The sequence below is a fragment of the Zeugodacus cucurbitae genome, chromosome 4 (assembly GCF_028554725.1).
Source record: "Zeugodacus cucurbitae isolate PBARC_wt_2022May chromosome 4, idZeuCucr1.2, whole genome shotgun sequence".
Classification (NCBI taxonomy): domain Eukaryota; kingdom Metazoa; phylum Arthropoda; class Insecta; order Diptera; family Tephritidae; genus Zeugodacus; species Zeugodacus cucurbitae.
In genome coordinates, this window is record NC_071669.1 from 72,637,349 (window position 1) to 72,651,911 (window position 14,563).

At 36.6% G+C, this 14,563-nt stretch overlaps 2 protein-coding genes across 2 annotated transcripts; one reads left to right on the forward strand and one right to left on the reverse strand.

Moving 5' to 3' along the window:
• Window positions 1-398: 398 nt before the first annotated feature.
• On the reverse strand, window positions 399-8,580 carry LOC105211784 (importin-4). The gene is made up of 8 exons (XM_011183407.3): window positions 8,085-8,580; window positions 6,055-6,227; window positions 5,276-5,994; window positions 4,790-5,199; window positions 4,204-4,313; window positions 3,000-4,140; window positions 2,721-2,941; window positions 399-2,655 (listed from the first exon to the last, which is right to left on the reverse strand). The coding sequence occupies exons 1-8, from the start codon at window positions 8,145-8,147 to the stop codon at window positions 2,229-2,231; spliced, it is 3,264 nt and encodes a 1,087-aa protein (XP_011181709.1). The 5' UTR covers window positions 8,148-8,580; the 3' UTR covers window positions 399-2,228.
• A 565-nt stretch (window positions 8,581-9,145) lies between these two features.
• Window positions 9,146-13,918, forward strand: LOC105211791 (uncharacterized). The gene is made up of 8 exons (XM_011183419.3): window positions 9,146-9,301; window positions 9,416-9,525; window positions 9,579-9,640; window positions 9,725-9,869; window positions 9,931-10,555; window positions 10,618-10,997; window positions 11,079-13,546; window positions 13,606-13,918. Exons 2-8 carry the CDS (start codon window positions 9,453-9,455, stop codon window positions 13,678-13,680), a joined length of 3,828 nt encoding a protein of 1,275 aa, XP_011181721.2. The 5' UTR covers window positions 9,146-9,301; window positions 9,416-9,452; the 3' UTR covers window positions 13,681-13,918.
• The last annotated feature ends 645 nt before the right edge of the window (window positions 13,919-14,563 follow it).

Genomic DNA, 14,563 nt, shown 5'->3' on the forward strand with positions numbered 1-14,563 from the left:
TTGAAAACTAAGATTTCACCGGGAAAATGCCGTAAAGAGACAGTGAACTCTCTTTCTAACTGTAAAGTACTTTCAGAAATAGCTAAAATACCTACATTTTTGAATCGTTCCACGTAGATCTCTACATTTGTAGAATATCGATGTCCATATGAGGTCTTCTAACAAAAGTAATGATTGCACATTTCTTTTCAAGCATTTTATTCCAATTTTACATTTTATTAAAAACAAATACCACAATGCAAAATTTCTATAAGACATTTAATTGAATTCATTACATTTTCTTCCAAAAATTATGCGTATAATATTCAATTTAGTGAATTTCTAGTACTTATCTAATTTGCGAATACAAATTAACAACTAAAGACTTAAGAAAATAAAATAAAATACAAAATTTCGTATTGAAGTTACAAATCATTTTATTTTATTGAGAGAAAAAAAAACGAATCGCATTTCGTTTTATTAAACATGGATTGAGTATGCAATTTTAATAATTTTTATTATTATTAATTCAATTGCTGTGTAATACATACTAGAATGTAATGATGAAAAAAGCGTTAAAAATAAAATTTAAGTTTTGCGCACTGGCAATGCCTAACTTTCGGATAAACTTATAGGGGATATACGCTAAAACACAGCAAAGTTTTAGACAAACACTAAAACCGATGTTTAATTGACTGTGTAGCAAGTCTGCAGTGCCCACTGTGTGGGTGTTGTGAGGGGAGAGGGGGTTAAGTGTTGTTGGTCAAACCAACTAAAATTAAACATAAATAAATATGGGAACACATTGGGAGATCAAGGAGCCAAACACTGCAGCAGTTGTGAATGACCTGTGTGGGTTAAAAATTGAATGATAAAAATGTAAGGTGAAGCATGTGCCAGCTTTAAAATAAAAGAAACAAAAATATTTTATTTCTTGTTGTGATGTGTACGCAAGCGTCTTTGGGACACGCGAACTGTTTTCGTATTCTTTCTTTTGTTTTATAACAACTTGACACAGAGTTTATATCACAGCCTTTTTATATTCACTTGGAGATTAAAAGACCACCTCCATTGAGGCGGAGAAGATTTAGCGTATGCACACATAACATGCAGATTTTGCATTGAACAATTGAGCGCGTCGAATATTGCGACGCTGCGAAAATACAATTTTTACGAAAATTGTCTTTATTTTATTTGAGGAATTTTGGAGATGAAATTTGTATGTGGAAGGCTTCTCCATGTGTATATCTTAAATATACAAAACTATGTTTAAATCTAAGGCATTTTAAGTTTTAATTTTTTTTATTTCTTTCTATAATAACCAGTTCGAAGTGTTTTTTAAACAAAATAAAAATGTAATTTATGTAGTAGTTGTTGTGTCTTAGTTGCCTTATGCGGACGTTTAACGTTTAACGATCGAGTATACAAGTATTCATTACTATTACATGTTGCTTTTCATTACTCATTACTCATTAAACTATAAATAATAATAAATTACTGCCTTTGTTGTACAGTAGGATACTAAGGATTTCATCAAAAATGTTTATCAATTGAATTCGTTTGCTTCAAGTAATTAGAAAATATATGGAATTAATATAGTTAAATTGTGTTAATTTTTCAAAACATGCAAAAAATTAATATTTAATTATACAAATACTTAAGTTCGAACAGGGACTGATACGTAATTATATTAATATTTTTCATTTACATATATTTTTCAAAAAGAAATATTTATACCAGCTTCATTGAATCGGAAAATTCACAAAAATAATTCTGTGCAAAAATAGAAAAATAAAATTAATTAAAGTAAATACTACTTTTTAACAATTTTTATAAAAATTTCATGTTACATATTCGTTTTCAATTTCAGTCCCTGGTTAAAAATTTGCTTTATCAGCTGCGATTGAACAGCAAGAAAGCATTTTTTGTTTCATTGTTTTGAAAATGCGCGCAGTCTTAGTCTTTTTTATTCTTTGATTCACCCCGGGGAAGTAAGGAAAATAACACGAACGAATTAGTACCGAATTACAGAGAGATTTCAATTGTTGCATTATTTGATATTCGTTTGATTAGCGAGGGGTGTCTCTGTATGTATGCCGTCTTCTAAACTACTCTTTCTATGTTAATTGCAATGGTGTATATAACCATTTACCATACATTATAAATTCAAATAATTGCAAAATTAGCTGAAATACATGAAATTTATGTCCACTTGCTATTCATTGACATGTCATTCATCCCATTCTCATTTACAGCGTTTGCAAGTAAGCAACAATTTCGGGGTTCGAAATGGCCACAGCACTGAATTTGTCGGGATAATTTTCACGAATTTCGTGCAGTAGACCCAACGCTGTGTCGTATGTATCCTTTTCTGTGTATTCATTTTTGTAGAGCACATGTATGGCAATGGCAATGACCTGTTCCAATGAACCGGCAATTGCGTCTCGTGCTTGCAAATATAGCTGCTTCAAGCACTTGAAGATTGAGGCGTTTTCGTCGAAATCTTCGCGTAGTGGTAAATGTTGCATGAATACTGGTAGTACCTGTGCAAGCGGCACCAACGAAATGTTGCTGATGATAAGACGTGCAATAGCACCACAAATATTGTCCAATGCACTTGGCTTGGCCTCCTTGGCAACGGCCTGGGAGAGGGCGTTTAGAATGTGTGGATAAGCTCTGCAAAGGCAAATGAAATGTTCGATTAAAAAGAGTAAACGTTAAATAATAACAGAATCACTTACTCATATGATTTATCTCCGGAGTATAGCACCAATTCACCCAGGCCGTATACGGCGTTTTGGCGAGCTTGATCGAACTCGTCAGTGAGACCACCGATCATAACTGGACAGAATGCGTTGAAGAATGTACCGGTGTGACTTCCCAGTGGTGCAAAGCATTCAGCTAAAGCGCCATAGGCGAAAGCGCGCTGTGATTCAAGGTCTTCGTTTTTCTTTGCCTTTTGCTGTAAATAGTTTTTATGTATTAAGAAGTTTAAAATTCGTATTCCTTTCTTCACTTACCAATTTCTGCAAGATAATCGGATAGGTGCGCTCAAAGTATGGTCTGAATTGATCGGCTCCCATTGCTGCGCCTAAGAGTGGCAGCATATTGCCAGCACCCTCTACAATGGCCTCGTCGTATTCGCTCTCCTCAGCATCTTCATCATCATCGCCAGTCGACTCGTCAAATTGACAAGCGACCTTGCCCTGCAGAACGTCGGTTATGCAAGCGAAGACAACGTCACGAAGTTCGACAGTTGGCAAAGAGATTTGCTTCAGCTCTTTAAGAAGATCACCCAAACCTTCGAGGGCAGACAAAACAACGGATACTTCTTCGTCATCGTGCACAATTTGACCCAATTTAGGTATCAAGATTGTAATGGCATTGGAGACGCCTTGCACATCTTGCTGCTTGAAGAGCGCCACAACGAATGAGCTCAATGCGTCAATTGAAACTTTGCGTATATCTTCCTGTGGATGATCGATCATCTTGTAAACGTTTTGATAAGATTTCTCCAAATAAGGAATGAAAGCGGCGCCGGTATGCTCGGCAAATTCCTTCAATGCCAAAATGGCCTCCTCCTTCTCATCCAAGTAGGAATTTTCAACACTGTATCCAGCAATGTTGTCCAAATCATCATCTTCTCCATCAGAGTTTTCAATATCGATATCATCTTCGTTCTCATCGGCCTCCTCGGCTGGAGCTGGCACACCATCATCGTCTTTGAATTCCGGGACTACCTCCTCCGTAGAGAGTATGGAGTCAAACATGCGTTCAATTACCTTCGGGAACACGGAGGCCATCTCTTCATTTACTACCTCGGCCAAAGAAGCAATAAGATTGTAAAGGGCGCGACGTACATCCGGATCCTCGGCCTTTTCGAGCAAATTCAAGGCGAACGTCATGGTGTCGGTGGCTAACGGCATGAAATTTTGCTTGCCGATCGTGCGTGCCAAGGCAGCCAAGGTGTCAATGGCTTGTGGGCGCAAACTGATGATATCCTCGTTTTCAGTTGGTGCCAAATATGATTGCAAAATGGTGATGAGGCGTGGGAAATAGGGCAACATATTCTCGTTTGTGGCATTCGCTGCAGCAGAAATGGCACTTAAAGCCAATTCGCGCACACGAACCGAGTTGTTGGGGTTTAGAGCTTCGAATAAGCTGTAAGAAAGAAATATACAATTACTCCGCTCACTATTCATTTAATTAACTGTGGTTATTTACATTTCCATAAGCACCGGCAGGTGTGGCACCAATTCATCTTCCAAATTTTCACAGAACGTTTCCAGCGCGTAGAACATACGATCAATGTGCTTGGGTTCAGTGCCGCCGCTCTAAGGAATAAACGGAGTAAAATTAATTTTATTAGTCTATATACATATATATACATATCGGATTAAGTTGATAAATGCTGATTAAAGTGCAAATAAAAATCTATACAATCAACTATTTGCTAGCTACAGTGCATGAAAATCAAAATTAACTAGCATAATTAGCTCAAATTTCACTACATAATTGGTTAAAACCGATTTTCGCTTGATTTGCAGCTGATTCATATAAAGTATGGTATCAGTTTTAGGCGGCCATGGCTCGGTGACTACATCGTTCGGCCAGGATGCCTTTTGGTAAGCGTCAGTGGAAAGGAAAAAACACAAAGAGAGCCAAAAATGTACAAAGTTACCAAAAAAGCAGTATTATCGCAATTTGTTTTGATTTTGATTTTTCATGTGTACATATGTATGCAATTGAATAAATATCTTTAAAATGTCCAGAAGAGGGCAAATATACGCCTATCAATTTGTTAACTTACTCGCAATTCATTGCACAGCTGATGTAAGAACTCAAAGAGTATTGGCAGAATTTGTGGTGCGAATTTGGTGATGTCAGGCTGCAAATGCTCGGAGAATTGTCCGAGCGCAAAGAAGGCGGCATTGCGTACAAGTGGTATTGGGTCGGTGATGCCCACTTTGACAATATTCAACATTGTTTCGAGGTACTTGTTGCAAATAGCCTCCGAGCAGCCTTCGGCTATAACAGCCATGCTCAAGTAGGCAGCACGACGTGGCAGTGGGTCCTGGCCCTGCAAGGCGGGTTCCAATAGCTGCAACAATGGCGGAATCAACTTCTCTGGTGGTACGCTCAATGCCAGCAGATCCATTGTTTGGGTAGCCGTTGTCATGGGGTTTGAGTTGTCTTCACCCAAAAAGTATTCTTCATCATCTAAAATGTAAACCGAATACAATGATACCACAAATTAATATTTAAATGAGTTCTATACAATATTAAGAGCACTCACCGTCTTCGTCCTCTGGTTCAGTTGCCATCAAATTGAAAACTACCCTGATTATGGGTTCGATCAACTTTTGTTTGATTATCAATTTCTTCTTTAGGCGCACCAACCAGCCAACATAGGCGACGGCCTTAATGCGCACAGCGCTATCCAGCTGGGCATTACTTGCTGCCTCCAAACAGAACTCCAACAGCATTTTGATATGGTTGTTCAGTAGTTTAGCATTCAAATCTGCCATACTCTCGAGAATATCGAAGGCATGTACAAATTGATCGACCTCAGGTTGCACAGCAAATGCTTGAAGTGATTTAACAATCAACGGTATGGACTTCTGTAACGTTTGTTCCGCTGTGTTGTGACCCAATGTGAATGGCACCAAGTAAGTCATGCCAGTTAGAATGTTGAAAATAACAGGCGTTGCCATGTTGCCGGTGGCTTCGGTGGCCACCAATGCAGCAGTGAACATTTCACAAACCGATTCCATATGTTGCAAGAATTGATCGGGTGCCGCATCGGCCAAAATGGCAAATGTTGATGAACCCAACTCGCTCTGCTTGGGATCCGCCGAAGAGCAATTGCTGTAGATGAACTTCAACACTTCGCTCATCCATGAGTCGGACTTTTTGGCTTCATGACGCACCAAAACACCAACAAATTGAGCAATAGCTTTACGTACAGACTTTTGCTGCTCCTGCATGAGGGCATTAAGCATACCTTGCTTAATACTATAAAAAAAAGTGGATGAGTTAGCAATTTAGTTGTAAACATTTTCTTATGATATTTACAGTTGTTGTTGCTCAACTGGTACTTTGTTCCATTGACGCAATTTTGCCAAGTGCTTCTTGAGTAGTACAGCAGAATATTGACGGACCTGTGGCTCCGGTGCTGATACGGCAATTTCGCAAAGAGCTGGTATAGTCTCAGGACGCTTGTAAGCCTCTTGCAAATCAGCGGTAGCCTGTAAATGGAGACATATTATTTAAAATAACATAAATTCTAATATTTTTTTTTAGTTTATAATAAATAAAATAAAATAGTTTTTGCAAAACCCCATTTAACTTTATAAATATATCATACAAACTTGTTCTGGTAAGTTATCGTTATGAATATTTTAAACTGGGTATAGTTTATTTTTTTTTTTTATTTAATCCACCAATATAAAGTTATATTATTTTATGTATACATTATTATATTGTTATTATTTATATTAACACATGCAATTGATACTTAGGTGTGCACAATACTTTATAATATAGGTCGAACACGGTTGTAATATAACCTTAATTGCTTTGGCGCTACTTCAAATACATACATATAAAGAATATACAAATATATGTTTGCACTAAACATATACCAGAAAAAATTTATATTTTTTAATATATCTAAAATAACTGTCACGTTTCGAGTAGTTAAAGAAGTCAAAGATTAAAAAAAGCTTCGAAAATACATTCATATAAATTAGTACCATGTATGCATATGTACATATGTATATATATCTATGTATGTATGTATTTAATTAGCTGGCGTAAATAAAAGAAACGTGGCTCTTGAAACTATTAATTACGCTATTAAAATTCCAGTATGTATGACTTGCCTAACAAAAAAAAAAAAAAAAACGAAAACAAAATTATACCAAAAACTATCACGACGCACAAGCATGTGCTCTCGAGTATTTAAATTAATTAAGCAAGACATGCATGATTATTACTCATCCCAAAAGCTGATAGGAAAAGCATAGAAGAAACAATTAGAAAAGTGTAAATTTGTTCGTAGACATATTTGGATGATATATACATATATACAAACACATATATATTTGTATCTAGCAAATTTTGATGTGAGATGCGTTGTTATTTGGCCCCACCCCACATCCAACAACAATATTCAAGAATTTAATGCTGCATGCCTTTGCCTTTGCCTAGCGACGCAACAGTTCCATTCATTTCTTTCCTTTTATAAATGAACACATTTATGAAATCTACGTATATAGTAAGTACATACACATATAAATAAATCTATACATATAACTGCTGCAGCTTATGGTTAATTGAACGGAAATTCGGTGTTTAAAGGTATTATATATTGGACTTGGCAACCGAATGCAAAATATACACATGTATTAAAAGCAAATTCGTGAAATCAAAAATTTCAAAAACGTTTTCTTTGTGTAGTGATAGCCGGCCGGCGTGGAAGAAACCGGTCGTATCACACACTGCACAGTCGATGGGTGGGTGTTAGCAAGCATTTATTCCGAAATATACACACCTATGTATGTGCACTTTCTTATTAGAAATCTTGCGAACACGTGTTTTGCTGCAGTTTTCAAAATATCCATAAATATTCGATTATTATTAATTATGTCTTAGATTCTGTCACAAAATTTTAGTAGTTTTATAAGTGCATAATAAATATATAAATTCTAATACCTTGAATACATTTTTAGCAACAATTGACATATGTTCAATTAAAAAATAGTATACGTTGCAAAAATTAAGTGTAGATATGTAAGTAAATATGTATTGGAATTGAGTTGAAAGCAGCAAAAGATGAAATTAAAAACGAGAAGAAAATCAAATATGACATAGACCACACTGCGATGAATAATGTAGCAAAGCATGCTAGCGAATGATGGCGCGCATCCACGTGTTTTTATCGTTAGAATATCTGTCCCTACTTTACAAAAAAAAATAAGAATTTTTTTCTTGAATTCTTAATTTACTTTTGTAATTCATTTCATTCACTATTTAAACATTAATTGACATTGTGACACTTTCTGTAATTAACCTAGATAAAATAATTTATGTGCACTACGTACCTTTTTGATTACATCGTTATCCGAAGAAAGTAAATTTGTAATAATTTGGGTCATTTGCTGCATTTTGGATTCTATAAATTACTTTATATTTTCCCAAAAACACAATTATTCCAGTAGTTTATGCTATTTTCGCTAAAATTACACGCTTGCAAATTTGCCAATTATTTGCTTGTCTTCCTTTGGGCCAATTGCTTTCTTGTTCCTTCGTTTTTCACACGCACATACAACCGAACTCACACGTGAATACAAAGAAATGTATCGCAATTTTTTCTTTTTGCATATAATTATTTGCAAAAAGCGATGTGAACTGCACCAATATTCTCCGTACTACCTCACCAGGCAGATGATTTTCAAAGAATGATTGAATAAAAATAGCTAAGAAGAAAATTAACTGAAAGCTTTTTCTTGTATATTGCGCAAATATAATTCGAATTGTGATCCGAATGTGTGACTGACTTCGCCTTGCTTTCGTTGTTTGTTGGTTATTGGTTTGCCTTTGATGATTTGATGATTCGTGGTGGGGAAGAATTCTGAAAAGCACCGAAAGGTTGGGGATAGGAGTTGCCAAAGAAATGCAACCCTTTTTTAAACTATGTTGAATTCTTAACGACTTCACACTGCCTGATTTATGTTTGATTGGGTTTAATTGTTATTTAGAATTTAAATATTTTTATTTTAAAAACTATGAAACAAAGCTTTTGTTGTTATTTGTTCACTGGGTACGGGCTGAATAAAAAGCTTTTTTAATCTAAAACATAATTACTTTGTGAATTTTAATGACCGTATTAAACAATTATTACCTCAATTATAAAGTTTAAAAATGTAATATTACGCTTTCTAATTAGGCCCGTTTTGACTTTAAATTTTCTACTTGCATTTTAAATAATATTCAAGGGTAAATGTTAAAACCATTATAACGTGTTTATCTCATTTTAATAAATAAGAGCATTAATATTTTACTTAATGTCAACAATTGTTTTATTCTATTTAAATAGTAGTATGTACAAATATTATAACAAGTTTTGATTCGTACTGTACTCGTTCTAGGTGCAACCTTGTGAGTACGACGGCTCAAATATCCACCATTTTAATTTTAAACCCGATTTGCGCCAACTTCATATTCTTGACAGGCTCTATTAAATATCTATGAAAAAAATATTTGCTGTGTTCAAATAAAATCCTACGAACAGTGCCAAAAAAATATACGTATTTAAAAAGTAAATGCTTAACTTTCTACAAATTTGAATTAAAGTTAACGCATTATGTGCAATGGACATTAGAAAGGATAGTTTCAACTCTATCACTGAAGGAATTTTCTTTGTTTATTTTAGTTACTTTGCTTGAATCTGATTTCAACTCGGGCTCATCATGGAGAAACGTACCATTGAGCTGAATAACTTAACTGATTCCCTGGGGGTCTTGAATTTGGATGGCTTAAGAGGTAATATATTTTTAGAATATTTAGAATCCTGGATTAAGTAAGTTTTTATACAGCTTTTGGCGAGACGTCTAATTCCTCAATTACAAACAGCAAGCCTGTCAATGTGCGTTTGAATGTGAGTTCATAATTCTAATTTGTTATTTTGCTATTATTAGAAGCTTACATACCAGATTTAAAAATATTAAACTTTAATTCACAGAAAGAGCGAATGAGAGCGTTAGAAACTTTGGAAAAAGCTAATAAGACAATGAAATCGGATGTGAATAAAATAATACAACAAAGTTTTGTTAAAAAGGATTTTAAAGATCCAGAACCCATAACAACATCCACAAACAGTTCATCAAGTAAATTTATTTTGATTTAATTGATAGTTTTGATAATATTTGATTAATTATTTTATTTTAGAATTTAATCGCACCGAGTATGTACCCTATCGGAGACCTGATTCTATTAATATTTCGGAGTTGGTAATGGATGAGAGTATAAATTTAGATTTTAAAAGTACGCTTTCAACAACCAACAATACAAAAGTTTCATTTGAACCTTCCGAAATAACGGGACGTTCTACACACTACAAAGACCGTAAATCACAAAAGAATCCGAAAAATAGTATTGCATCCACATCTAGCCGCCTATCCGTGGGCGATATTCTTGCTGCCTCGTTTGCGCCTAAAGCTCGAAATCTTGGTGAGATATTGGGAGAACGTGCGTCTGTATCAAGTACAACTTTAGGGAGCCTAAATAATTCGAGAAGTTTACTTCGTACAGCAGACTTGTCTCTGAATTCCTCAGAAGCTACGTTTGGTAAATGTGCCGGTGTCGGAGGGCAATTCTCATTTAACGTCACAAATGGATCCACAGTCAATGCAGAGGAGTTTGAACCAGCTGAGAATATGCAGTCCAAACTGCTGATGGATGAAATAGCTTGGGCACAAGAATTTGCCACAATACCCACTTCTGAGGTGAATAAAAATGGCAAAGAAAAGATAGTAGATGCAAAGGATTTTGATTTGCAATCAAACCCAAACAGGTATTATTTGTCTTAATTATACTAGTGCTTAAATTCGTATTTACAGTTATTTTTACTTTCAGCTCACTATTTTGTCGGGATCCTAATTTTTCAATGGGTCGATTTTTTAATCAGCGCTCCGAGGATTTGCAAAATATTGTGAAGTCATTAAGTCCAGAGCGTATGCGGCCACCGATAGCATTGGTAGATGAAACTCAAAGCACACTTAGTTTAAGCACACCTTCAGGTGACACAAAAGTAACTGAATCTACAAACGACGTCGATCGCACTCCACAGATAGATAACAGAACTTACAGCAAAGCTCCGAAAACGACTCACAGTACAATAGGGGACTTTGAAAAAATTACTCGCGATGAACATGCGAGTAAAGACTCGGGGAATGGCACCAAAGAAGATGATGAATCCTATTTATTCTCTCTATCCCACATCAAAAAGGCATTTAGTGAGTTTTTAGACTTATAGTAGAAACAAAATTAAATTAATTTTTATTTTTTATATTTTAACAACAAATATTTGGTTTTAGTAAAAAGTACCGATAATGACATCTCATCCACTGATCTTATTGATCTGTTGAAAAAACCAAAACGCCCTAAATCACCCCAAAATCGCGAGCAAATTGAATTAAAGCGAAATTGTAAGACATCGCCAACTCGAACAATTGAGGCGCCAGTGAAGGGTGCGCAAAAAAAATCTACGAGAAATTCTACCGTAAGAAGTTCTATAGAGCAATACACAAACAGTTTGAACACTCTCGAAGAATTGTTATCGGAGAACAAGGAGAATTTGGATCCACAAAAAATGCGTGGATCTGAATCACAAGCTGATACTATAAGCTTTACAGAGTCGCTGCTGGATGCCAGCGATTTAAAGGAAATGCAACGAAGCATAAATCAGCCGCGTTCACCACTTAGTCCATTGAACATACCAACGGTTAGACTGTCACCAGATCAAATCGAAAACGAAGTGGATTTACAACTAAAATCTCCTAAAATATATCTTAAAACACCAGAGAGATTCAATGGCAATTCTAACAAGCTAACCAATGACTCAGTTTCTCCGAATAGTCGAACGACGAACACTAAACCCAAGAAACCAACAGTTCTCACACAAAACGGAAAATCACCATCGGCGGTGAGTCCACCACTGACTTCAAAACAGAAACCTCTTAGCTCTACAAGGTTAGATGAACAAAAAAGCGAATGTGACTTCGTAGCTATCTCTCCGAATCTTTCCAAATCGATGACATCGTCAAAGAGTATTTCCGCTGAACGCACATTAATGGCTAACGGAAGCCCCTATAACGGTTTGAACTCTGTACCGCCCTCACCACCACGCAGCTATATGTCGTCACAACCGTCGTCACCTGCTGCAGGGAATCGTGGTGGTTGTGAAAATTGTTCCCCTCAACTGCGGGTTAAACCTCCAACTACCGCAACAGCTAGAATCCATCGCACCACTTCATCCCCATCTGTGAGTGAGGCCAGCACTAAAAGTGTTGCACCGATGCGCACTGCTAGCACGCACTACTTGAGAAGTGGTAGCGGCAATGGAGGTGCTGTGCGCAGTGTCTCTCGATGCTCAAGTAGCAGCGAATTCAGCCATCGTGATGGCAACGCCATTCCATTGAAGGTAACCGCTGTGGAGTTGTCTTGGGGGAGTACACGTCTGAGAAATGCCGCACATAAGACAATGCAAATAAAGAATACGGCCAGCAAGAAGCTTACGTTACGCATCGATGTTCACGGTCCCGGTTATCAGTTGATCAATATGCCAGGTAATAATTCGCTAACACTGCAGTCGCAGGAGTGTCGTACTATTGCGGTGAGTTTCTGTCCAACCGTCATCGGTGCTGCCATAGGGAAACTCTCATTTTATGCGCCACAAAACACCTCGGTTGCCCATAATAGTGCCTCTACAGCTAGCATGTCTTCGTTTTTGGATATTCCCCTCTACGGTTATGGTGGTCATTGCAGTGTAGTGGCACAAGAAGTACACATAGCCCCCGTGGGTATGGCCTTTCTGCAAATGGGCTATCTGCACGAGCTCTCGCAACCAATACAACGCACAATACGCGTCTACAATAAAGGTCCACTTTTAGGCTTCGCATTGGCTTCTATTGATTCAGTTGGCCTGCGTCTACCACGCTTGTGTACCGCTTTTGAAATACAACCCACTGCCATGCTCATACCGCCTGGTTCCTCAGCAACACTGCGTGTTGTGTTCCGACCACAGCGTGAAGACGTGAGAAAAATTACGCGCCAAACCAAGTCCGTCTTGACACTAGCCAATTTACGTTTAATATCCGGCGATGAAGCGAACAGGCAACGCATGCGCCAATTGGTTGCACGCATGTCACCCGAAGAGCGGGCCAACCTAAGCTCATCTAAATCTCTGGAAGCATTGTGGGAAAAGCTACCCGGCGAGAAGGACATGGAAGAGCTGCACATGTTCAAAGAATCGCCGACTCTAACATTCGATCTGTTGACAAACATGCGCATACATGAAGTGGCACTCACCATTAACGATGATTATTTGGACGAGACCATAAAGTCGACCTCTTCGTTCTATTTCCCCGACGAGGATGAAACCGTATTGTTTCGCACCGTGTGCAGTCCATCGCCCAGCAACAATGCGGATGGTTCGCCACATGTTTTAGATCGTGTCGATGAACTCACTGAGGAGGAGGTGGAGCAAGCAGCCAACAGTAATTATTCATCTGGACGCGGCGAGGCTTGTTGCTGGTCGGTTTTGCCCAGCTCATTGACTTTTCATTTGCGCGGCGAAAAGAATACAATGTGCTCTTCGATTTTCATCTGCAATTCCTTTAAATCTCGACAATATTTTGAAGTGAGCACCAATCGGAAAAATCTATTGCAACTTAAGCCGTCAGAGGGTTATGTTGAGCCCGATGGTGGACATTTGGAGGTGGAGGTGAAACTACGTGTTGACAAACTGAATGCCGACAATAGGCAGGAACCCATATATATAACGGTACTATTAATGATTACATGTTTTGTATTTACAAGATTTTACTATACTCCTTTTTCTAGGTTTCTATGGAAAATGAACACATAACAGTGCCAGTGAAATTGAGCCGAGAGACGAGCCCGCAAGAGCATGCCTGATGTGAATACATGTGTATACATTTCAATTTGAAAACTTCACGCTTCTGCAGCATTTTGTTAATGTTATGATATTATTTTTACCGTTATTCGTTTATATGTATATCCATATTTAATGCATACAGCCTTCTATTTTATACCGTTATTATTTTATGCATGCATTTTATATTTTTTCACAATTGTCGCTGCAACTTCCGATATTTATTAATAAATGTGTACGAAATATTTTCTTCCAAAAATACTTTTTATTATTCTTCATTTGTTTATGCAAAATATACAGATAGTAAAATTGTAGTTTATCTATGTCTTAATTTAAGAATTGAATGAGATAAAAGCAGTTAACTGCGTATAGAGTACAGTTTTAACTGTTAAATTTTAACAAATACAGTTGGATTTCCATATCTCCAATCACCATAATCCACAAAAAAACTTCGAGTCAGAGAGACTTCCGAGTTACGGAAGGTAATTTGCATGAAATATGACTTCGATTGCTAATTCAAGAGTTCGAGTTATGGAAGTGCAAATGTATCTAAAACTAAAGTCAGAAGAATTCAAAACTCGAGTATGTGTATTGTGCCAAAATTGATAAAAATCAACACATAAATATTAAGAAAATAGGAAATACTGTATTACTTTTGAATAATATACAGAGAAGTGAACAGCATAAAATCTCAAGAGCAAGTTTGTTCAAAACTGAAAAAATTATAAAAAATATTACATATTCTATTATTGATTAATTAAACACAAGAAATTGTCAACTTCATCAGGCAAAGAAAAAACATTGTTTCTTACTATTATAATTATGTAAAGAACTACCAAGTGCTTTGTTTAAAAGTAAAAATTTTCGAATAAAAGGATTGAAAAAAGTAGCAAGAAATTATATTTC